At 47.6% G+C, this 23,612-nt stretch overlaps 1 protein-coding gene across 1 annotated transcript in view; it reads left to right on the forward strand.

The window, feature by feature from the left end:
- Positions 1–5,876: 5,876 nt before the first annotated feature.
- GJD2 (gap junction protein delta 2) overlaps positions 5,877–23,612 on the forward strand; it is a 78,548-nt gene continuing 60,812 nt past the window's right edge. The window contains exon 1 of the mRNA XM_085627348.1: positions 5,877–7,756. Within this exon, the coding sequence (XP_085483474.1) occupies positions 7,686–7,756 (71 nt within the window). The 5' untranslated portion in view covers positions 5,877–7,685. The remainder of the gene's footprint in view (positions 7,757–23,612) is intronic.

Below are 23,612 nucleotides of genomic sequence, written 5' to 3' on the forward strand. Positions count from 1 at the left end.
ACTTGGCGGTGAGGTAGGAAAAGGATCGGCCTCCACTGAAGCTTCGGCGGATGCGTGGTGTATTCGCGACGGCAAGGGAGGTGGAGCAAAGGTCTCTGGAGGGTTTGTGGAAGTTCAGACGGTGGTTGATGTATGCTGGTCCTAGGTTGTGGAAGTTTTTGTAGGCATATGTCAGTGTCTTGAAGTGGCATCTTTTTTGGATGGGGAACTAGTGTACAGTGTACATCCCCATATCTGCAGTTCATTACGTATGGATGCTGCACACTCACTGCAGGTCACGGTGATGTGTAGTGCACACCTTCCTCCTGCAGTCAAAGTAACTGTCATTGTTGCATATCCATCACAGGTCAATTCTTAGTGCACACCCCTACTATCTGTAGTCTAGTATCCACTACTGTTGCACACCTAGTGCATCATCTTGTTGTGAGCATTGCAGGATCCCCTGCAGTTCAAAACCCACGCCTGTTATGCTGTGCACACCCTTCCTCCTGCATCCTATTATATCACTGGAGCGTGTTGTTGTATGTACTACTTGCACCCATTCCCTGACACTCCGTTTTGGACTGGTGCGGTACTCTGCTGTAGCTCCTTGTAATGCACACCTCTTCCACTGTAATCTGTTTTCTAACACTGTAGTATACCCACTGAAACTTTTTGTTGTATATAGCGCACACCCCACCCCAACGGTTCATTATCCATGGGTGTGCTGCACTCGCTGTAGCACACTATTGTATGCAGCACACACCCTTACCCTTTTGTTATGTGCAATGCCCCCCTTAATCTATTTTCTAACACTATAGTTTACCTACTGCGCTACTTTATTGTTATATTATGCATATTCTACGCCTTTACTCCATTACCTAAGTGTGTTGTACGCACACTGCACCTCATTGTTGTATGCAGTGCATGACCTTCCTCCTTCTCTGTGTTATATAAGGGTGTCACAAGGTATCACACACACATTGCTGCTCATTGCTGTGCGTAAATCAAACCAATTTACCTGTTGCCTCTATGGGTGATATACACCCACTGTAGGTCATTGTTATATAGACAGCGTACACCCTCCTATTTCACAACATTATCTATGCGTGTCGTACACACACTGCAGCTCACTGTTACACAGACAGTACCCACCTTTCTGCTGTACATCATTCTCTATGGTTGCCGTACACCTGAGGCAGCTCATTGTTATATAGACAGAGTACACCTTCTTACTGTAACCCATGAATGAGTTTTGTACACCCACTGCAGCTCATTGTTATATAGATAGTGTGCACCCTCCTAGTGTACACTAGGCATGAAAGGAACTCACGGAGTTTCACTCCATGGAATTCCGCAGAGTCCTCCAAGAATTCTGCAAGATTCCGCGGAGATATGGTACGTCACTCTGCTCTCGCTGATTTTTAGCTCCGGTAGCTTGTCCCTTGCTGTAAAATCAGCATGAACGGCATCATGCCATGCAACAGAGGGTGCATTTTCTTTCTGCCGCTTGGGTAGATTTTCTACTCAAGCAGCAGCTTTCACACCGTTAATGGCAAGTTTCTGAATGTGCCACAACCGGCTGCGTTGAGAAATCTCACCGGGAGGCAGTCTAGATCTTGATTTTCTCGCTCGCCAACATACGATTAGTGAGCAGTGTGCGAGAAAAAACTCCACCATGTGAAGGTTGGCCGAGTTTGTCTGAAACTCCATGCTCCAAGCCGAGGCAAAACTTCGCAAACTCCACCAGAGGAGCGGAGTTTACCGCCCACCCATAGTGTACACCATTATTTTGGGTACTTTACACCCACGGCAGTTCATTGTTATATAGATAGTGCACACCCTTCCACTGTTCATCATTGTCTGAGGTTGTTGAACACCCACTGCAGCTCATTGTTACATAGACAATGTGCACCCTCCTGTTGTACACCATCAATAGGTGTTGTGCACCCACTGTGGCTCATTGTTACATAGACAATGTGCACCCTCCTGTTGTACACCATCAATAGGTGTTGTGCACCCACTGTGGCTCATTGTTACATAGACAATGTGCACCCTCCTGTTGTACACCATCAATAGGTGTTGTGCACCCACTGCGGCTCATTGTTACATAGACAATGTGCACCCTCCTGCTGTACACCATCAATAGGTGTTGTACACCCACTGTGGCTCATTGTTACATAGACAATGTGCACCCTCCTGCTGTACACCATCAATAGGTGTTGTGCACCCACTGCGGCTCATTGTTACATAGACAATGTGCACCCTCCTGTTGTACACCATCAATAGGTGTTGTACACCCACTGTGGCTCATTGTTAGACAATGTGCACCCTCCTGTTGTACACCATCAAAACTCCTCTGCAGTCAATTGCATCAGCTTGTTGTTCACTCAACCCCAGCCTGTTTACTGAATATTATGCACACTAAATTAGGCATGTCTTTAAAGAGTGACTCACTTAGCTGCATGGCATTTCCGGAGTGGGTTGCAGACTAACCTACAGCTCATCACCTGAATGACCTACACACTCACTTCAAGGTCACTACCTCAGTCTGCTGCTAACTCATCTGCAATTCATTTCCTAAGTGTGGTGTGCATTTAACTGCAGCTCATTACCTGAAGGTCTGTCACTCTCACCTTCATTTCTTTACCTGAGTGGTTGCACCTTTGCTTGCAGCTCATTATTAGTGGAAGAGGTGTGGCGCCACAGCCAGGGCGACTGACTCCGGAATCTGGGGATCATAGTTCGATCGCCGGAAGCAGATTAGCCCAGCACCATGTGACTCTGGGCAATAGCTTGCTTAATCTTTCCGTCGGCCCCCAGCACCTAGAGAACCTTACGGGTGATTGTTCGCGCTTTACAAATGTGGCTTATTATTATTTGAGTTTTTCACACCTACTCACAGCCCTTCAGTGGCTCCCCATAATATTCAAACTCCTCTGCCTGAAGCATAAAGCTTTGCCAGGCAATGAACACACATACCTACAGGTCAAACTGGTCCCCTGACCTCTAAGAAGAAATCTTAGATCAAGGAGTCAATCTCTTCTTTGTCTCCTGCGTATTCGTATGTCTAAGTATGGTGGACAAGCTTTTTCTTATCTCGCACCGTACCACTGGAACAAGCTTCCCTTGTTCATTAGGGTGTGCACTGAGTTCTCAGGCTTTAAAAAACATCTTAAGACCTGGCTATTCTAATGGCTGCTTTTCTAATATTTGCCTCAGCGCCGAGCTGCCCCTCCGGGGGTGAGTCATTGCTCTCTACTGAGTATCCATTAACATAACATAACTCTTCACATTAGATTGTTACACACTCACCTACTCCTTCTTACCTGAGTGTGTTGCACACTCTTCTCACTACCTGGGTTTGTTGCACACTCATCTGCTAGTCACTACCTGGGTGTGTTCGACACTCACCTGCTACTCACTAGCTTGATGTGTTGCACACTCACACACTGCTCATTACCAGGGTGTGCTGTACACTCACAGGCAGTTCATTACCTGAGTGTCCTGCATTACCTATTACATTGCTCTCTTACCTGCATCGTATTAACCAAACACTCAGCTGTTGGGTGTGCTGCACTCTGCCATGTAGCTCATTACTTGGGGTGTTGCACACTCACACACTGCTCATCACCTGAGAGTCTTGCACCCTCATCTGCAGCACATTACCCAAATGCATTGCTCTCTTACCTGCATATAATTACCCGAGCACTCACCTACTGCTCATTACCTGGGTGTGCTGCCCTCTCACACACTGCTCATTACCTGAGAGTCTTGCACGCTCATCTGCAGCACATTACTTGGGCACATTGCTCTCTTACTTGCATCTTATTCCCAGTGTGCAGAGATGCACACTCTCATCTGTATCTCGTTATCTGAGTGTGTTGCACTCTCACCTGCTGCTCATTATCTGGTTGTGTTGCACTCTCACCTGCTGCTCATTATCTGGGTGTGTTGCACTCCCACCTGCTGCTCATTAGCTGGGTGTGTTGCACTCTCACCTGTTGCCCATTATCTGGGTGTGCTTCACTCTCACGTGCATCTCATTATCTGGGTGTGTTGCACTCTTACGTGCATCTTCTTATCTGGGTGTTTTGCACTCTCACATGCATCTCATTATCTGGTTGTGTTGCACTCTCACCTGCTGCTCATTATCTGGGTATGTTGCACACTCACCCGCTGTCCATTATCTGGGTGTGTTGCACTCTAACCTGCTGCCCATTATCTAAATGCTATGCACTCTCACCTGCCTCTCATTTTCTGGGTGTGTTGGACTCTCACCTACTGCTCATAGTCATTATCTGGGTGTGTTGCACTCTCACCTGCTGCTCATTGTGGTGTTTGTTGCACTCTCACGTGCATCTCATTATTTGGGTGTGTTGCTCTCTCACCTGCTGCTCATTATCTGGGTGTGTTGTGTTCTCACCTGTTGCCCATTATCTGGGTGTGTTGCACTCTCACGTGCATCTCATTATCTGGGTTTGTTGCTCTCTCACCTGCTGCTCATTATCTGGGTGTGTTGCACTCTCAGATGCTGCTCATTATATTTGTGTGTTGCACTCTCATGTGCATCTCGTTATTTGGGTGTTGTGTACTCTCACATGCATCTCATTATCTGGGTGTGTTGCATTCTCACCTGCTGCTCATTAATGTGTTGCACTCTCACCTGCTGCCCATTATCTGGGTGTGCTGCACTCTCACGTGCATCTCATTATTTGTGCTTGTTGCACTCTCATGTGCATCTCGCTATTTGAGTGTGTTGCACTCTCATGTGCATCTCGTTATTTGGGTGTTTTACACTCTCACATGCATCTCATTATCTGGGTGTGTTGCACTCTCACCTGCTGCTCATTATCTGGGTGTGCTGTACTCTCACGTGCATCTCATTATTTGTGCTTGTTGCACTCTCATGTGCATCTCATTATCTGGGTGTGTTGCACTCTCCCCTGCTGCTCATTATCTGGGTGTGTTGTACTCTTATGGCATCTCGTTATCTAGGTGTGTTGAACTCTCACCTGATGCTCATTATCTGTGTGCTGCACTCTCACCTACTGCTCATTACCTGGGTGTGTTGTACTCTCATCTGCTGCTCATTAGCTGGGTGTGTTGCACTCTCACCTGTTGACCATTATCTGGGTGTGCTTCACTCTCACTTGTATCTCAGTATCTAGGTGTGTTGCACTCTCACGTGCATCTCGTTATCTGGGTGTTTTGCACTCTCACATGCATCTCATTATCTGGTTGTGTTGCACTCTCACCTGCTGCTCATTATCTGGTTGTGTTGCACTCTCACCTGCTGCTCATTACCTGGGTGTGTTGCACTCTCACCTTTTGCTCATTATCTGGGTGTGTTGCACCTTCCCCTGCTGCCCATTATCTGGGTGTGTTGCACTTTCACCTGCTGTTCATTATCTGGGTGTGCTGCACTCTCACCTGCTGCTCATTATCTGGGTGTGTTGCTCTCTCGCGTGCAGCTCATTATCTGGGTGTGTTGCACTCTCACCCGCTGCTCATTCTGTAGGTGTGCTGCACTCTCACCTACTGCCCATTATCTGGGTGTGTTGCACTCTCGCGTGCAGCTCACTACTTGTGCAAGCCGTACACTGCAGTCTTTGCACAGGCACACCTCGCTGCCTGAATAATGACCTCGTTCACGGTCGGTAGGGAGAAGTGGGGCAGACAGAGACCCGGTAACCCGGATTAAAACCAATCACTCTATTACCCTGTAATCTGGTGTCTGCGCCTTTCCTTTTTTTCACTGCCCAGGAATATGATGAAAAAGTAAAAGCCGGGGCTGGGCTGGCTTCCAGGCAGCGTCACGTGACGCAGGCAGCAGCACGAGTACTTAAAGGCAGCTTACAGCCAGCGAGGTCTAAATCCATGCCTGTCCGCCGAGACGGAGCACCCACCCCCGGCTCAGCCCGAAATAGGAGGCTTTACGGCGATCACACTCCGGGAGCTCCGAGGAGAGACTGATGTCCTCAGCAGCTCACCCTGAGGGAAGGCAGGTCTGCTGGGGTCAGGCAAGGAACCGGACCACCTGCCCCTGAGGTAGGCTGCTGGGGTCAGGCAAGGGACACGGCCACCTGCCCCTGAGAGAGGCGATCGGGTCAGACGAGGAACCCTGCGTCTGAGAGAGGCTGCAGGGGTCAGACAAGGAACCCTGACCCCGAGAGAGGCATCCGGGGTCTGGTAAAGAACTCTGAACCCTGAGAAAGGCTGTCTGAGGCAGACAAGGAACCTTGCCCCTGAGAGATGCTGCTGGGGTTAGACAACGGACCCAGCCCCTGAGAGAGGCTGCTGGGGCCAACCAAGGAAGCCTGATCCCTGAGAGATACTGCTGGGGTGAGACAAGGAACCCTGCCCCTGAGAGAAGTTGCTGGAGCCAGACATGGAACCCTGCCCCTGAGAGAAGCTGCTGGGGTGAGACAAGGAACCCTGTCCCTGAGATAGGCAGCTGGCGCCAGCCAAGGAACCCTGCCCCCTGAGAAAGGCTGCTGGGGTCAGGCAAAGAACCGTGCCACCTGCCCCTGAGAGAGACTGCTGGGGCCAGACAAGAAACCCCCCTGAGAGAGGCTGCTGGGGTCAGACAAGGAACCGTGCCACCTGCCCCTGAGAAAGACTGTTGGGGCCATACAAGGATCGCTGACCCCTGTGAGAGGCTGCTGGGGTTAAATAAGGAACCCTGTCCCTGAGAGAGGCTGCTGGGCCCAAACAAGGAATCGGATCACCTGCCCCTGAGAGAGGCTGCTGGGGTCAAGAAAGGAACCGGACCACCTGCCCCTGACAGGCTGCTTGGGCCAGACAAGGACTCCTGCCTCCGGAGAGAGGCTGCTGGGGCCGGATAAGGACCCCTGCCCCGGGAGAGAGGCTGCGGGGGTCAGGCAATTCAACCATGCCCCTGTGAGAGGCTCCTGGGGTCAGCCAAGGAACGGACCATCTTCCTCCTGAGAGAGGCTGCTGGGGTCGGACTGGGGTCACTGTGCTATCTGCCCTTGAGAAGGTCTACTGGGGACAGCAAATGAGCCAGGCCATCAGGAGAGGAGATCGCTTGACCCACGAGATGTTCAACCTGAGGCCCAGCTCTGCTGGTGCTGCTGAGAGCTCCTCCTGATGATATCCCGGATCTAGGAGCTACTGAGACTGGAAGATCAGAGCTAGGAGACCAGAGCACCTGCCCCAGAGGGGGGTTGCTTAGGGTCAACCTTGGACTTAAATCTGCTATCTGACCCGGAAATGGGTGCCTGAGGGCAGCCAAGGATACACCAACCTGCCCTGGAGTGAGGGTGCTGGAGTCAGCCAAGGACGCAGATCACCTGCACTTCTGGGGGCTCCCGAAGACCCACAATATACAGAGCACGTGCTCTCTACCTCAGGAAGACACTGGTAAATTCAGCATTGGGCAAAGCACCATTGTCAGCTCAGGTAGTAACTGCTGACATCACCCAGGATATCTATCTGCCCCAGAGTGGGGCTAATACGTTTACCCACAATTACTGCACACCTCAGGGAGGGGTAACTGATGCCACCCAAGGAAAAAGACTTCTCCCGGCTACCAAGAGGACCAGCTGAGGTCAGCAAAGATCTTCCCCGGCCCCACAAGTAGAGAGTTCAGGACTCTGGACCATCGGGACCTCTGGGCTCAGTGTGCCCAGGAGAAGCCAGGACGGCATCGCCAACACGGGCAGGTCTCCGGATGAACCACGATGGGAGAATGGACCATCCTAGAGCGACTGCTGGAGGCTGCGGTCCAACAGCACTCGACGATGATCGGGAGGTAAGAAGGTGCAGGATGGGGCAGACACGAGTTACAAGGGGGGCACTGCGGTGCAACAGCACACGATGATCAAGAGGTAGGGAGGTGACCGGTGCCAAGTCGGCTAAGGGGACCCTATAGAGGTGGGCAAGGAAATCCACCAGCACACACTGTTGGATAGTCAGCATGCTAAGAACCCTGCAAAAGCTGCTCAGATGGATACCAGAGGCATCGTGTAGGATAGTAGTACAGGGTTTGGCCATTTCCAGACATGACTATGGAAATTCCTTGTATCTTGGCAGCCCAAAGTCCGTTATAGAAAGACTTCAAGTCGTTCAAAATGCTGCAACGCGTATCCTCCTGAAAAATCCCACATGTCACTCTGCCACCAATGCCCTGGCAAGCTGTCATTGGCTGCAAGTGCTTAAAAGGATGTACTTTAAGGTACTGTGTATGGCTAACAAAGCAATGCACAAAAGTGTTCCTAAACTGATTCAAAAGCTACCTACCAAGTATATTCCCACAAGAATGCTGCAATCTAACACTCAGCAACTGTTTGCAGTCCCCAGAAAAATGAGAGCCAGATGCGGAGGAAGACCCTCCGCTTTCCTGATAACTAAACTTTAGAACATACTCCCTCAGAACCTAAGGCAAGCCAGATCAGAACTAGCATTTAGGAAACTGCTAAAAACATTCGTTTTCTAACTGCAAACCCATCTGCTGGTTGTCATAGAGCTGGGAGGCCCTTCTGAGAAGCCAGTCACTGAAGAAACCCTTGTGAATAGAACAGAAATACCCATGATGATGAAGAGGTAGGGAGGTGACTGGTGCCAAGGGTGCAAAGAAGGGTTCACTGAAATCTAACAGCATCCAACAATGATTGGGAGGTAAAGGGGCACCGGACAAGAGGAACAAAATAGTACAAGGGTGGCACTGGGCTAAAGAGTGATCGGGAGGTAAGAGCAGCCATGGAGGTCCAGGGAGTACAGTGGGGCAATGCAGCCCAGCAGCGTTCCATGGTAATCAGAGAGTAAAGGAATGCATGTCGGGGAGTGGATAAGTGGATCGAAGAGGTTATACTGTCCCAGAACACCAAACTACCACCGGGCGGTGAGTATATGACTAGCCAGGGGTACACAGAGGTGCAACTAGGAGCAACGAAGCCCAAGAGCACACATTAAGCCAAAGGGTGGTATAAGGTGATGGTGTGGGGGCATGGGACACTGTCATTCAAGAGTACTTATGAAGATTTAGGGGACTGAGAAAGATGTGACTGGCCTTGGGGCCAAACCGGGGCCAGGATGAGTCACACCACAATTAAAATGCACTGAATGGTGACTTGGAGGTAAGGAGGTGGCTAGCCCATGGCAGTAGTACAGACTACAGCAAAACTTAATAATGGCCATAAAATAAGGGGTGACCATCTGGCTAACCTAGGAGAGCAGTGTGTTTCAACCAGAGTAAGTGGGGTTCCGTTTTTAACAGAGTCAAGAGCCTGAGGGAGACTGGGGGAGGGGGTTGGCCAAATCTTACCAATGACCATGTGTTATCTGAGTGCCCTCCCTAAGCGAAAGGGAGCTATCAGGCTGCACAGTCCAAGAACATTCAATGAGAAACAGTACTCAAAAGGGTGATGGGTGAAGGGAGAGGCTCTCTGCAGTCCAGCCATAGTCAGTAATAGTCATAGGGTGAGAGGGTAATCAAATGGAAGAATTGAAGCTAAACCACAGTCATGAAGACTGGCAGGTCAGAGGGTGATTGGGCGAAGAAGAGCCAATGGACACATTGGGGAGAGGAGTTGGCTTAACGGCTAGGGTGGTCGACCTCAAAGCTGGGCAACCGGGTTCAAGTCTCGGCAAGGACGCTCAACATCCTGTGATTCTTGGCAAATCACGTAATCTCCCCGTGCCTAACACAAATTAATGTGTCCTCCTGTAACACAACTGGTGCTCGTGTAAAGCGCTCTGATACCCCCGGGTCATGTTTGCCCTATATAAAACTGTGTATAAAAAGTTACAGTCTGACTATAGTTATAAATTGTCTGTAAGTAGAAAGGTGAATGTGAGTTGAGTGGTCATTGCAGTCTTAACACACTCAACCGTGACTGGCTGATAAAGGTGCGACTGCCCCTGAATAACTTGGGGCTTTAAAGTCCATAAACACTCAACTGTGATCAGGAAGTAGGGGGCTGATTTGCCTTCGAGAGCTGGGGGAACTGCAGTCCACCAGCACTCAACACGGATCAGGAAGTAAAGGGATGACTGGTGCTGGAGGACTTGGGAAATGCAGTTCAAGAGCACCCAGTAGTGGTTAGGAGGTAAGTAGTAATCTGCCTGGGGACATACAGGGACCACTGTGCCAATTAGCACGTGACAGTGATTGGCAGTAGGGCTGGACTGGCTACCGGGCGTTTTGGCATGCTGCGAGCTGGGGGCTGATGTCACTGCGGTGGGGGCTAATTTAGTTGATGAAGACCTGCGTGTGCTTCGAAATAAACAAAGCAAAACAAAGTTCTTTCAGCACACACAGGTCCCCATCAACGAAATCAGCCCCCAGATCGGAAGCATGCCAAAACGCCCGGTAGCCAGTCCGGCCCTGATTGGCAGTTTAGGGGGTGACTGGTTTGGGGGAAGGAAACCATAATCGAACAGCAGTCAATTATGATCACATAGTTGCGATTGACCTTGGGACCGAGGGGACAGCAGTTCAGCATTTCCTAATATTCATTAACATTTTAGGGGGGGGGCACATTGTAGCTGTCAGTGTGTATAGTTTCGACTTCTTTGCTGATAGTGTGTGCGTTAGAAACAATTGCTGTATGTGTAATCCTACTGTTTGCACTTGTGTTAATGTGTCAGTGTGTCAATACTGTGGGAATGTACTGGATATTGTTGTATATATGCAGTACTGCCCTAATAAAGAGTGTGTATATAATCTGGCCAGTGTTTATAGAGATATCAAAGGTTGTGATTGTAGCATACTTATATACTGTATGCACGTGTGTGCTTACATATGTATGCATGTGTCCCTGTGTGTAATGGTATATTTCAGTACATGTGCATATAGGTGTGTACCTGTGTATTTATAGACACACACACACACACACACACACACACACATATATATATATATATATATATATATATATATATATATATATATATATATATATATATATATATATATATATATAATAAGTCCTTATTCCACATAAAAAATTCCACGAATAAAGGGACGGCACACCAGGAAACCACAAAACTTTATTGTGCACTAGCAGTTAAAGGACGACGCGTTTCGGCGTTTGCCTTTGTCAAGTTACGTAACTTGACAAAGGCAAACGCCGAAACGCGTCGTCCTTTAACTGCTAGTGCACAATAAAGTTTTGTGCCGTTTCCTGGTGTGCCGTCCCTTTATTCGTGGAATTTTTTACGTGGAATAAGGACTTATTATATGCGGTGGCTGCTGCTGCCACCGACGGCACCAACGTCGCAGGCAAGGGGACTGCTCTGGCAGCAAGTTGATGAAGATATATATATATATATATATATATATATATATATATATATATATATATATATATATTCGGACATTGACAAAGGCCAGTATGGCCGGAACACGTTTGTCTGCCGAGGGAGTGGAATAAAGCAACTTTGAAATTTTGGAGAAGTGTGCGCCCTCTTTTTGTAAGAAAGTGCATTTGGAGAAATATATATATACACTACGCTTATATATATAGATTTATATATATATATACATTTATAAATATGTATATATAAGTATATATATATATATACATATATATATATAGATATACCTAAAATGTTATGTGCATGTGTATCTGTGTAGATAGATAGATAGATAGATAGATAGATAGATAGATAGATAGATAGATAGATAGATAGATAGATAGATAGATAGATAGATAGATAGATAGATAGATAGATACATTTAAGTACATATGCACCCACAAGTATCTATCCATGCAAGCATATGGATGCATGTATTTATATATATTCATAAATATATATATAAATATATATATATATATATATATATATATGTATGTGTGTGTATATATATTTGTGTATATATGTGTGTGTGTGTGCGTGTGTGTGTGTCAATATACACACGTATACACCTATATGCACATGTACAGATATATACCTACAAACACAGGGACACATACTTACATATGTAAGCACACACGTGCATACTGTAAATCAGCACGCTACAGTCACAACCTTTGAGATATATATATATATATATTTTGCACCCATAGGTTATTACATTAACACCCACTAGAGTACCTGTGTCATGCTTCATCATTGAGCTCTCACCCTGATGCCTATTGTCTATGGGCGGACTTTACCTCAACTATCAAGGGAGCTCTTTGATGATAGAGTCAGGGGAGCTATGAAGAAATTGTCTGGAGGGATCCTCACAAATTTTCGTTTTCTTCCCAGAACCTTTCGCAAGGTTAGAAACAAGAAGGTGGTGTTATTGGGGTTTGTAATTGTACTCCAATATCTATAGGTCTACACGTTTCAGCCAACTGTGCCCTAATGTTTTATTGGCATCCGTCAGGACCAAACACCTTGTTTCCTCTGCACATAGTATCTGGTTAATGCCGCACTCATTTGTGTTATTATGCGATCAGTAAATTTCTCTCATACAAGCATGCATACCAAACCCACTGGGTAAATCCACTCGATCTGTTGCATTTTATGGGGTTTATGTATTGCCCCATAGAGGGTTAGGGGCAGATGGAGCATCTTGTCCCAAGTCCTCCAAGGATTAGCACGATCTTGTAGCTTAATCGGTACCTTCGGCCTCTGTATCAGAGGTTGGAGTGTGAGGGTCTTCTCACCTCTAAACCCTATATGGGGCAATGAGTAAACCCCACAAAAAATGCAACTTACCCAGTGGGTTTGGTATGCATGCTTGTATGAGTGAACTTCACTGATTGCAGAATTGCACAAAAGAGCGCAGCAGTAGCTGAGTTTCATGAGGCACTTTTCATCATAGGACCCCTGACTCTAAAATCAAAGAGCTCCCTCGAGACTCAAGGTAGAGCTCGCCTGATAGAATGGGTACCGGGGTGAGAATTCGACAATGAAGCATGGCATGAGTACTCTAGTGGGTGAGAGCTCCCATGAAACACACAGGGGTACCCCTCCATGTGCCATGGGCTGATAGAAATCAAGGCATAGGGACGACCCTGGTCTCTCTCTGCATATCTTTTGAATAAAATATTGTGAGTGGAGAGAATCCCCTTGAAAAAAAAGTCTATTTCCCCCTTGTTGAACTTGATTACATTAACACCTTTATCATTTAATGTGTTTATTTGGTGAGAGGCACCACCTTAACACCAAAGGGCAGTGAATGCAGAGATTTTAAGTGGACCTGTTTACTGACGCGCCTGGGTGTCCGCGCCAGCCTCCTGCGCGCGCCTGACACGCAGCATTAGTCGAGTCTCACTAATCAGCTGAAGTGCTATTGATTTCCCCCACTGCAGGAGCAGCGAGATAGAGCTATTGGTGCATCTCATTTGCTCTAGCTCAGTGGTTTCTGGGAGGGGAAGGGCCCCTCAGCTGCTAATAAGCTCCAGTGATAGACACAGGTTTACAGGTCACGCGCCCATAGTATGCGCTGTGTCCAAGATGGATGAAAGCACAAAGGGGTCACCCACAGCCTGGGATGAGGTTGGGGGGTACATGAGTCTCATGTGTTCTCGTGCAGCTTCTGTTCCTCTAGTTTCCTTTGAAACCGGCCATGTGATGGGGGTGGGGAGTATGCTGGTCTGTAGCCTTTGATTGTGATGCGAGTTATAAATAAATGATATGTGTGCTAGCCTCAAGGCAGGTCGGGGGTCTTTTTTTAATCTAATATCATGTGCCACACAATTCTCCCTCGCCTCCCACAATCATACACATGCGCTTTATTGTTCTGCATGCGCTTCCTTTCTCTGCAAGTTTTGATACTAATTCATCCCGACAACCTGTCAGTAAGGAATCATCTCTCTTTACCACCGGACATCTCTCAATGACTAGCGTGCAGCAAACACTCAGCTTCAGAAGAGGATAGCTGCCAGTGACTTGTATTCAGCGAAACATCCCTCTTCAGCACTGGGTAGCTCCCAGTGACTTGTATACAGCAAACATCCCTCTTCAGTACTGGATAGCTCCCTGTCACTTGTATGCCACAAAGATCCCTCTTCAGCACTGGGTAGCTCCCGGTGATTGGTATGCAGCAAACATCCCTCTTCAGTACTGGATAGCTCCCTGTGACTTGTATGCCACAAAGATCCCTCTTCAGCACTGGGTAGCTCCCGGTGATTGGTATGCAGCAAACATCCCTCTTCAGTACTGGATAGCTCCCTGTCACGTGTATGCCACAAAGATCCCTCTTCAGCACTGGGTAGCTCCCGATGATTGGTATGCAGCAAACATCCCTCTTCAGTACTGGATAGCTCCCTGTGACTTGTATGCCACAAAGATCCCTCATCAGCACTGGGTAGCTCCCGGTGATTGGTATGCAGCAAACATCCCTCTTCAGCACTGGATAGCTCCCATTGACTTGTATACAGTAAACATTCCTTTTCAGCACTGGATAGCTCCCAGTGACTTGTATGCCACAAACATCCCTCTTCAGCACTGGGTAGCTCCTGGTGATTTGTATGCCACAAACATCCCTCTTCAGCACTGGATAGCTCCCAGTGACTTGTATGCCACAAACATCCCTCTTCAGCACTGGGTAGCTCCTGGTGATTTGTATGCAGCAAAGATCCTTCTTCAGTGCTGGATAGCTCCTATTGACTTGTATGCAATACATATTTAGAGCCTAATAGCTTCCACTGACTTGTAAACAGTAAACATTCAGCTTCAGAAGAGAATAGCTCCCGGTAACTTGTATACAGTAAACATCCTTCTTCAGCACTAGATAGCTCCCAGTGACTTGTATATAATAAATATTCAAAGCCCAATATCTTTCACTGACTTGTATATAGTAAACATTCATCTTCAGCACCGGATAGCTCCCACTAACTTGTATTCAATAAGCATTCATCTTCAACACTGGATCGCTCCTAGTGACTTGTATAGCATAAACCTCCATCTTCAGAATCAGATAGCTCCCACTGACTTGTATACAGTGAACATCCATCTTCAGCACTGGATATCTCCGAGTGACCTGCATACAGTAAAAATTCCTCTTCAGCGCCCAATAGCTCTCAGTAACGCATACAGTAAACATCCCACTTCAGCACTGAATAGCTCCCAGTGAGTTGTATGCAGTAAATATTCAGCACCCAATAGCTCCCAATGACGTGTATACAGTAAACATCCCTCTTCAGGACTGGATAGCTCCCAGTGACTTGTATACAGTAAACATTGATCTTCCGCACTGGATAGCTCCCAGTGTCTTGTATACAGTAAACATTCATCTTCAGCACTGGATAATAATAATAATAATAATCCACATTTGTAAAGCGCGAACAATCACCCGTAAGGGTATCTAGGCGCTGGGGTCGTAGGGAAGATTAAGCAAGCTATTGCCCAGAGTCACATGGTGCTGGGCTAATCTGCTGCTGGCGCTCAAACCGTGATACCCAGATTCCGGAGTCAGTCACCCTGGCCACGGCGCCACACCTCTTCCCTATTGGATAGCTCCCAGTGTCTTGTATATTGTAAACATCCCTCTTCAGTACTGGAAAGCTCCTAGTGACTTGAATACAGTAAACATTCATCTTCAGCACTGGATAGCTCCTAGTGACTTCTATAAGGTAAATACCGTCAGCGCTGGATAGCTGCCACTGACTTTTATTCAATGAACATTCATCTTCAACAGCGGATAGCTCCTGCTGACTTGTATACTGTAAAGTATACAAAAAGTGATGGGTGAAATACTTGAATGAATCTAAGTCACTGGTTACTGCTCGGATCGCATAGCAATCCATCATTTTTTGCACACCATTCCACCTATGCAAATCAGTCTTGACCTTGCTCCAGCGGGAACAGTTCAGCCTGAGCTGCCAGGCCAGGTCCTCCCTGAACGAGAACACAGGCATCCTAGGACCAGTATCGCTCTAGTTACGGGCTCATCAGCCAGGTATAGCTTGGGTCTAGTGACGCAGTGTGCACTGGATCCATGTCTGGGTGTACCTGTCCCCCTTAAAGCAAAATAATGAAGAATACAAAATGTGATGGATGGAATGCTTAAATTAATCACAGCCACTAGCAATTTGTTGGCTTGTATGTAGTAAACATCCCTCTTCAACACTGTGTATCTCCATTTGTATACAGCAAACTTCCCTCTTCAGCACTGGATAGTTTCAGCTGATTTTTATACATTAAACATCCCTTTTCAGCACTAGATAACGTCCACTTACTTGTATTCGATACACATCCATCTTCAGCACCCAATAGCTTCTGCTGACTTATATACAGTGAACATTCATTATCAGTATCAGATGGCTCTCAGTGACTTGTATGCAGTAAACTTTCATCTTCAGCGCTGGATAGCTCTCTGTAATGTGTATATAATAAGTAAGACTCCTGGTTTTCCGTTTTTTACTTATTTTTACAGATAATTACAGACAGTAAACAAAGTGTTTCCGGTCTGTATTTATTTTTAAAAGTGGAAAAATACAAGTGTGCTTCTGTGGGTGACTCTCCATGCTATTTTTCGTGATTTCTAGGACATCAACTGAGCTGATAGCCAGCATGGGAAGTTAAAAATAGGTTTGAGATTTCCCTAAATGCAGGTGTATGGTAACATATATTTGTATTATAATGCTCATATTTATATGAAGGTGTAATGTTTTGCTATATTTGGCTGCTTAATTTGCTAAAACGCGACAGGCAGCAAAGTATGAGTGCACGTCTATCAGTTAAATAAATGTGGAAATATACCATTTTATTACTCCATATATTTGCAAACACAAAATAAGTATGGATAAATACCAATAAGATGGGGAAAAAATAAATATGGATTAATACAGACGGAAATGTTAAAAAAAAAATACAATAAAACCGGGAGCCCTAACAATAAGCATCTTTAGCACTGTATAGCTCCAACTGACATGTATACAGTATATATTCATCTTCAGCACCAGACAGCTCCCACTAATGTCCATAAAGTAAACATTCTTCTTCAACCTCGGATAGCTCCCAGTGATGTGTATACAGTAAACATTCAACTTCACATCACATAGGTCCACTTAGTTCCATACGGTAAACATTCATCTTTAGCCTTGGATAGGTCTATTCACTCCCATACCCTAAACATTCACCTTCAGCTTCAACTAGGTCTACTTACCTTAAAAAAGGAAAACATTAATCTTCAGCCTTGGAAAGGCCTTCTTCCTTCCATACAGTAAACATTAATCTTCAGCATCGTATAGGTTCACTTCCTTCCATAAGGTAAACAATAATTTTCAGCATCGTATAGGTCCACTTCCTTCCATAAGGTAAACAATAATTTTCAGCATCGTATAGGTCCACTTTCTTCCATAAGGTAAATAATCATCTTCATCATTGTATAGATCCACTTACTCCCATAAGGTAAACATTCATTTTCATCATTGTATAGATCAACTTACTCCCATGAGGTAAACATGCATCTTCATCATTGGATAGGTCCACTTCCTTCTATACAGCAAACATGCATCTCCAGCATTAGATTGCTGCCAAGGGCTTGTGGAGAGCAGTCCTAATCAGCACCAAGCATATTCCAATGGCTTGTAGACAGTAAATCTTCCCCTTTGGCTCTTTGCATCTATCAATGATTTTCACAATAGGCACAATCCTCGTCAGAAATGGACAGCAATAATGACTTGTATACAGTGAACACTTGTCATCAGATGTGTGCCCGCACCAGTGAGTTCTATATAGTAAATACTAATTTTCAGAACTGGGAAGATCCCAAAACAAGAACCTTCAGAACAAAGAAATTCCCGATCCCTTGAATACAGTAAAAGAGCGTCTTCAGAGCGGGTCAACTCCCAATCTCTGGCCGACAGGAACCAATCATGCTCAGATGTGGTCACCTACCACTGACGGGTATACAGAGCACAATCACCTTCAAAGTGGGGTAGCTCGCCGTGACTTGGACATGGGTATCAATCCTCTTCCGAAATGGAGAGTTTCTAACGACTACTACACAGTAAATGATTGATTGTATACGATTCAGGGAAATGTATTTGCGGAAAACTGTTCTGGAGAAATTGTTTTCTCATTTACCCCCTGTCCTTTACTCCTCTCTGGTATCACTGCCCCGATACCCTAGCACCTCCACTATACCCTATTTTACCCATTCTCTACCCCAGCCTGTATCCTAATACCTCTCTCCCACCCTATGCCGCTCTACTCAAGACAACTACATACATCCCTCATTACACCATGGTATCTTGACCCCTGCCTATACCTTAGAATTTCAACATCAGCCTACTCTATAGAACCTATAGAACCTGTACCTAGTAGTCCTACCCTGCATACACCTTTAGACATCTTGCTCTACTCTTCACCGCCAAATATACCATAATATCCCTCTAGCTATGTATACACTAGCACCGTTATATCTGTCCGTAGTTCGGTATCTTGTTCTCCCTCTTCCACCTTTTCTCCTTGTGTGTGTTTTGGTGTTAAAATGTTTCCCGAATTCGTGAAGAAGAAGGTATTGCTAACGGTGTAAAATGAAAGAAATTCAGTTTCATCACGTCCAATAGCACTGCACAGAGTAGGAAGGTATCTTCATCCACAGACAGCTCCCTTTGGCTTGTACATACTACATACCATCTTCATCCCTGGGCTTCTCCCAATGGCTTGTACACAGTACACACTATGGTCAGCCCTGGACAGCTCCCGCTGGCTTGTACACGGTACACACCATCTTCAGCCCTGGGCAGCTCCCAGTAGCTTGTATACAGCGCACACCATCTTCAGCCCCGGGCAGCTCCCAGTGGCTTGTACACAGAACATACCATCTTCAGCCCCGGGCAGCTCCCAGTGGCTTGTACACATTGCACGGCGTCTTTAGCCCTAGGCAGCTCCTGTAAGCTTGTGCACAGTACAGACCATCTTCAGCCCTGGGCAGCTCACAATGGCTTGTACACAATACACACCATCGTCAGCCCTGGGCAGCTCCTAGTGGCTTGTGCACAGTACACGCCATATTCAGTCCTGGGCAGCTCTCAGTACCTTGTACACACTACATACCATCTTTCGCCCAGGGCATCTCCCAATGACTTTTACACAGTACACACTGTGGTCAGCCCTGGACAGCTCCCGTTGGTTTGTACACAGTACACAGCATATTCCGCCCTGGGCAGCTCCCATTGGCTTGTACACAGAACACACCATCTACTGCCCTGGGCAGCTCCCAGTGGCTTGTGCACAGTACACACCATATTCAGCCCCGGGCAGTTCTCAGTAGCCGGTACACACTACATACCATCTTCAGCCCTGGGCTTCTCTCAATGTATTGTACACAGTTCACACTGTGGTCAGCCTCGGACATCTCCCGTTGGCTTGTACACAGTGCACACCATCTTAAGTCCCGGAAAGCTCTCAGTGGATTGTACACTGCACACGCCATATTCAGCCCTGGGCAGCTCTCAGTACACATCATCTTTCGCCGAAGACATCTCCCAATGACTTGTACACAGTACACACTGTGATCGGCCCTGGACAGCTCCCGTTGTCTTGTACACAGTACATACCATCTTCAGCCCCGGGCAGCTCCTAGTGGATTGTATACAGCACACACCATCTTTAGCCTTGGGCTGTATTTGATTGGTAACTAGCCCTCTACAGAACTGCACAGCTCGGATGGACTTGCACACACTGAACGCTGGTGTGCCGCACTACTAAAAGACCTCTTTTTCCTAGAGAGCTGCAGTGATAAGTGGTTTCAGCACTGGACAGCTCCAAGCCTCATTTTTCTGGGCCTTGATGTACAAAGTGAACTGACACACCCCGGCTTCCATCGCTCTCTGCTCACACTTCGCTTCTCGATTGTAACAATCGTCGCTCTGCTGCAAGTATTCGTTCATTCACATTACACCTGCATGTCTCCTTCTTCCACACGCGTTCAGAGTTTAAACCGAATTTCTACATTTTTAGCTTGTACAATATCGTACTCTTACACAGGCGTTTGTCATTTAATTTGTAATGTTTAATGCTCGTTGTGTTTACATGTAACCCTGGGCGTAGTTCGCGAAGTAGCACTTCGCGAAGCTACGCAAAGTGCAGTTTGCCCTACGCGAGCTACGCGTAGCACTTCGCGAACTGCGTAGTACCTTGTTCGCACTGTGCCATATGTCGTTTTCAATGATTGCACAGTGCGGACAAGCAACCGGCACTGTGCAATCATTGAAAATGGCATCTTGCACAGTGCGAGCTGTAGTTTTCTGCTGCTCGAGTAGATTTTTACTCGAGCGGCAGCTTTCTCGACGCGAACTGGTAGTTTCTCATTGCGAGCGGTCGCGAGCATACGCGACCACTCGCAATGAGAAACCTGACCTCCTCGCGTTGGGAATCTCGCCCGGAGGTTTATTTTCCATGCTCGCGATCGCCAACTTGATGTTGCTGATCGCGAACAAGGAAAAAGTCTCGCCGGGATGTAATTTTGCTTGGTCGCGGTCGCCAACTTGATGTTGAGGACCGCGAGCAAGCAAAAAATGACCGCAGCACTATGCAACACTACGCTACGCGTGTTCGCACTGTGCTACGTGCAATTTACGTAGTGCGAAGTAGCGCGAACTTCGCAAACTACGCGAGCGTAGCGTAGTGCTTTGCCCAGGCTTAGTTTACAGCTGAAGGATTACCACATTTGCATATTTTAATTTTTTTGAATCTGGACAAAAATATAATGTGAAACAATACGGTTTTGGAATCTTGCTGTAATTGATGACTTGGTTTAGCCATACCAGCATTATTAGGATTGGACCCAATCCAAGATGTCTCTTAGGTTGTCCGGTAGGAGTGCCCGAAATCGAGTAGTATCACCCAACATTCTTGAAAACCATGGGGAATATGCATCATGCGTGAGGTCTCCGCTCTCGAATGACAAGACTCGCTGTTAGAAATGAGGGGACTCTGGTTGGCGCAGGCAAGTACCAGCGACAAGCAGGGACCCTTTACTTCTAGTCAGGACGAAGGATGACTCCTTAGAAAAACCCCTGCTCACCCTCTAGGTGTGTGGCGCGAGCAGTCAAAAATCTGGACAGACCGTCAGCATTGGCGTGATCTGTACCAGGGCGATGTTCCACCGTGAAATCCATACCCTGTAGGGAAATGGACCACCTCAACAGCTTTGGATTCTCACCCCACATATGCATCAACCATCTGAGGGGCCTGTGGTCTGTCTGAACCCGGAAGTGAGACCCAAACATGTAGGGTCTTAGCTTCTTCAGCGCCCAGACCACAGCAAATGCCTCGCGCTCAATAACACTCCAGCTCTGTTCCCGTGGAAGTAACATCCTGCAAAGGAAGGCTACAGGTTGATTTAGGCCCTCTTCATTAATCTGTGAAAGAACAGCCCCCACACCATGATCTGAAGCATCTGTCTGAACGATAAACTCTTTGGAGAAGTTGGGAGCCAAGAGCACGGGCACCGTGCACATAGCAGCTTTCAGGGCCTCAAAAGCTTTCTGACAGCTGTCCGTCCAAATCACTTTCCTGGGCTGCTTCCTAGAAGTCAGTGCTGTCAAGGGGGCAACAATTTTGCCATACCCCTTGATAAACCTCCTGTAGTACCCGGTGAGACCAGGAAGGCTCTCACCTCTTTCTGGGTTTTGGGCGACTCCCAATTCAGGATGGTTTCAATCTTGGGTTGAAGGGGCGCCACCTGGCCGCTCCCAACCTGGTGCCCCAAGTACACCACGGAACCCTGCCCGATCTGGCACTTACTCGCCTTGATCGTGAGGCCTGCCCTCCGCAGCGCCATCAACACTTCTCAGAGGTGGCGCAGGTGTTCTTCCCAAGTGGAGCTGAACACTGCAATGTCATCCAGGTAGGCAGCACTGAACGAATCCAGTCCAGCCAACACCTGGTTGACCAACCTCTGGAAGGTGGCAGGGGCATTCTTCATCCCAAAGGGCATAACCCGGAACTGGTAGTGCCCATCTGGGGTGGTAAATGCTGACCTCTCTTTGGCCCCTTCGGTCAAGGCGATCTGCCAGTACCCAGTCATTAAATCAACCGTGCTGAGGTAGTTGGCGGCCCCTAGCCGATCTATGAGCTCATCAGCTCTGGGGATGGGGTATGCGCCAGTCCTGGTGACCGGATTGAGTCCTCTGTACTAGTCCATGCAGAACCGGAGTTCGGGTGTGGCTCCTGGCGCTACAGCATTTGGGACCACTGGGCTGGCCCAAGGAATGCTGGAGGACTCAATTACCCCGAGTGCAAACATCTTGGAGAACTCCTCCTTGATGCATGCCCTCACACTGTCAGTCACCCTGTAGGCCTTGTGCCTCCCGGGTGGACTATCCCCTGTGTCCACATCATGGACGCACCAATCAGTGACACCGGGAACCAGGGAAAACAGATCAGAAAATTGCCCCAACAATTGGCGACAATCATTCTGTTGCTCAGGGGTCAGGGCGGAAGAGAGGATGACACCATCCACTGACCCATCTTGCTCCTGGGCTGACAGGAGGTCTGGAAGAGGCTCGGTCTCCTCTTACATTCCAGCATCTGTTGCCAGGAGCATGCCCACTTGGGACCTCTCCAAGTGGGGCTTGAGGCAGTTGACATGAAGGACCCTTAAGGGGTTCCTTGGAGACCGCAAGTCCACCATATAGGTCACAGGACTCTTGCGCTCCACCACCTCAAAGGGACCAGTCCACTTATCCTGGAGCGCACAGGGCTCCACTGGGGCCAAGACCCATACCTTTTGTCCAGGCTGAAGCTCTACCAGAGTGGCATTCTGGTCGTACCACCGCTTCATCTCCTCCTGGCTGGCTTCCAGATTTGCCTCAGCAAGTTGCCTGAATCGCCTGGTCTGATTCCTGAAGGCCAGCATGTAACTATATACATTCTGGGGAGGTTTCCTGGGAGATTGCTCCCAGCCTTCCTTGACCAGACTTAGAGGTCCTCGCACTGGGTGGCCGTACAGGAGCTCAAAGGGGCTGAGCCCTAGAGACTTCTGTGGCACTTCACGGTAAGCAAAGAGAAGGCATGGTAAGAGGACGTCCCACTTACGCCTCATGGGTCCTTCTAGGCCCATTATCATGCCTTTGAGGGTACGGTTGAATCTCTCAACCAACCCGTTTCCTTGGGGGTGGTAAGGTGTGGTGAACTTGTAGGTTACACCACACTCTTGCCAAAGGGATTTCATGTATTTGGACATGAAATTAGTACCCCGGTCAGACACCACCTCTAGAGGGAATCCCACTCTAGAGAAAATTCCCATCAGTGCACGTCCCACCACAGGGGCCATCACTGTCCTCAGAGGGATGGCTTCCGGGTACCGGGTGGCATGGTCCACCAGGACCAGGATGAACCTATTGCCCATATCTGTCCTGGGGTCCAGTGGCCCTACAATGTCAATCCCCACTCGCTGGAATGGGGTACCGACTAGGGGTGGGCGGAGTTTGCGAAATCCACTTTCGCAAATTATCGCGAAAATGTTAAAAATTATCGCAAACATGCGGAAATATCGCGAAGATGCGGAAGTTTTTTTCACGCATGTTCGCGAGATTTTCTGCATGGTTGCGGCTCGCCAATTTACCCATGTTGTTGCTCGCGGGCACGGCCATCTTGTTTTCAGTTGTCTCGCGGTGCATGATCGCGAGAAGAAAGACGTGATCGCGCGACGCATGACGTCACTGCGGGCGCGAACTGTCACGAGACAGCGCAAATGGCTAAAAACAATACAA

Source organism: Triturus cristatus, chromosome 9 (genome assembly GCF_964204655.1).
Source record: "Triturus cristatus chromosome 9, aTriCri1.1, whole genome shotgun sequence".
Lineage (NCBI taxonomy): Eukaryota > Metazoa > Chordata > Amphibia > Caudata > Salamandridae > Triturus > Triturus cristatus.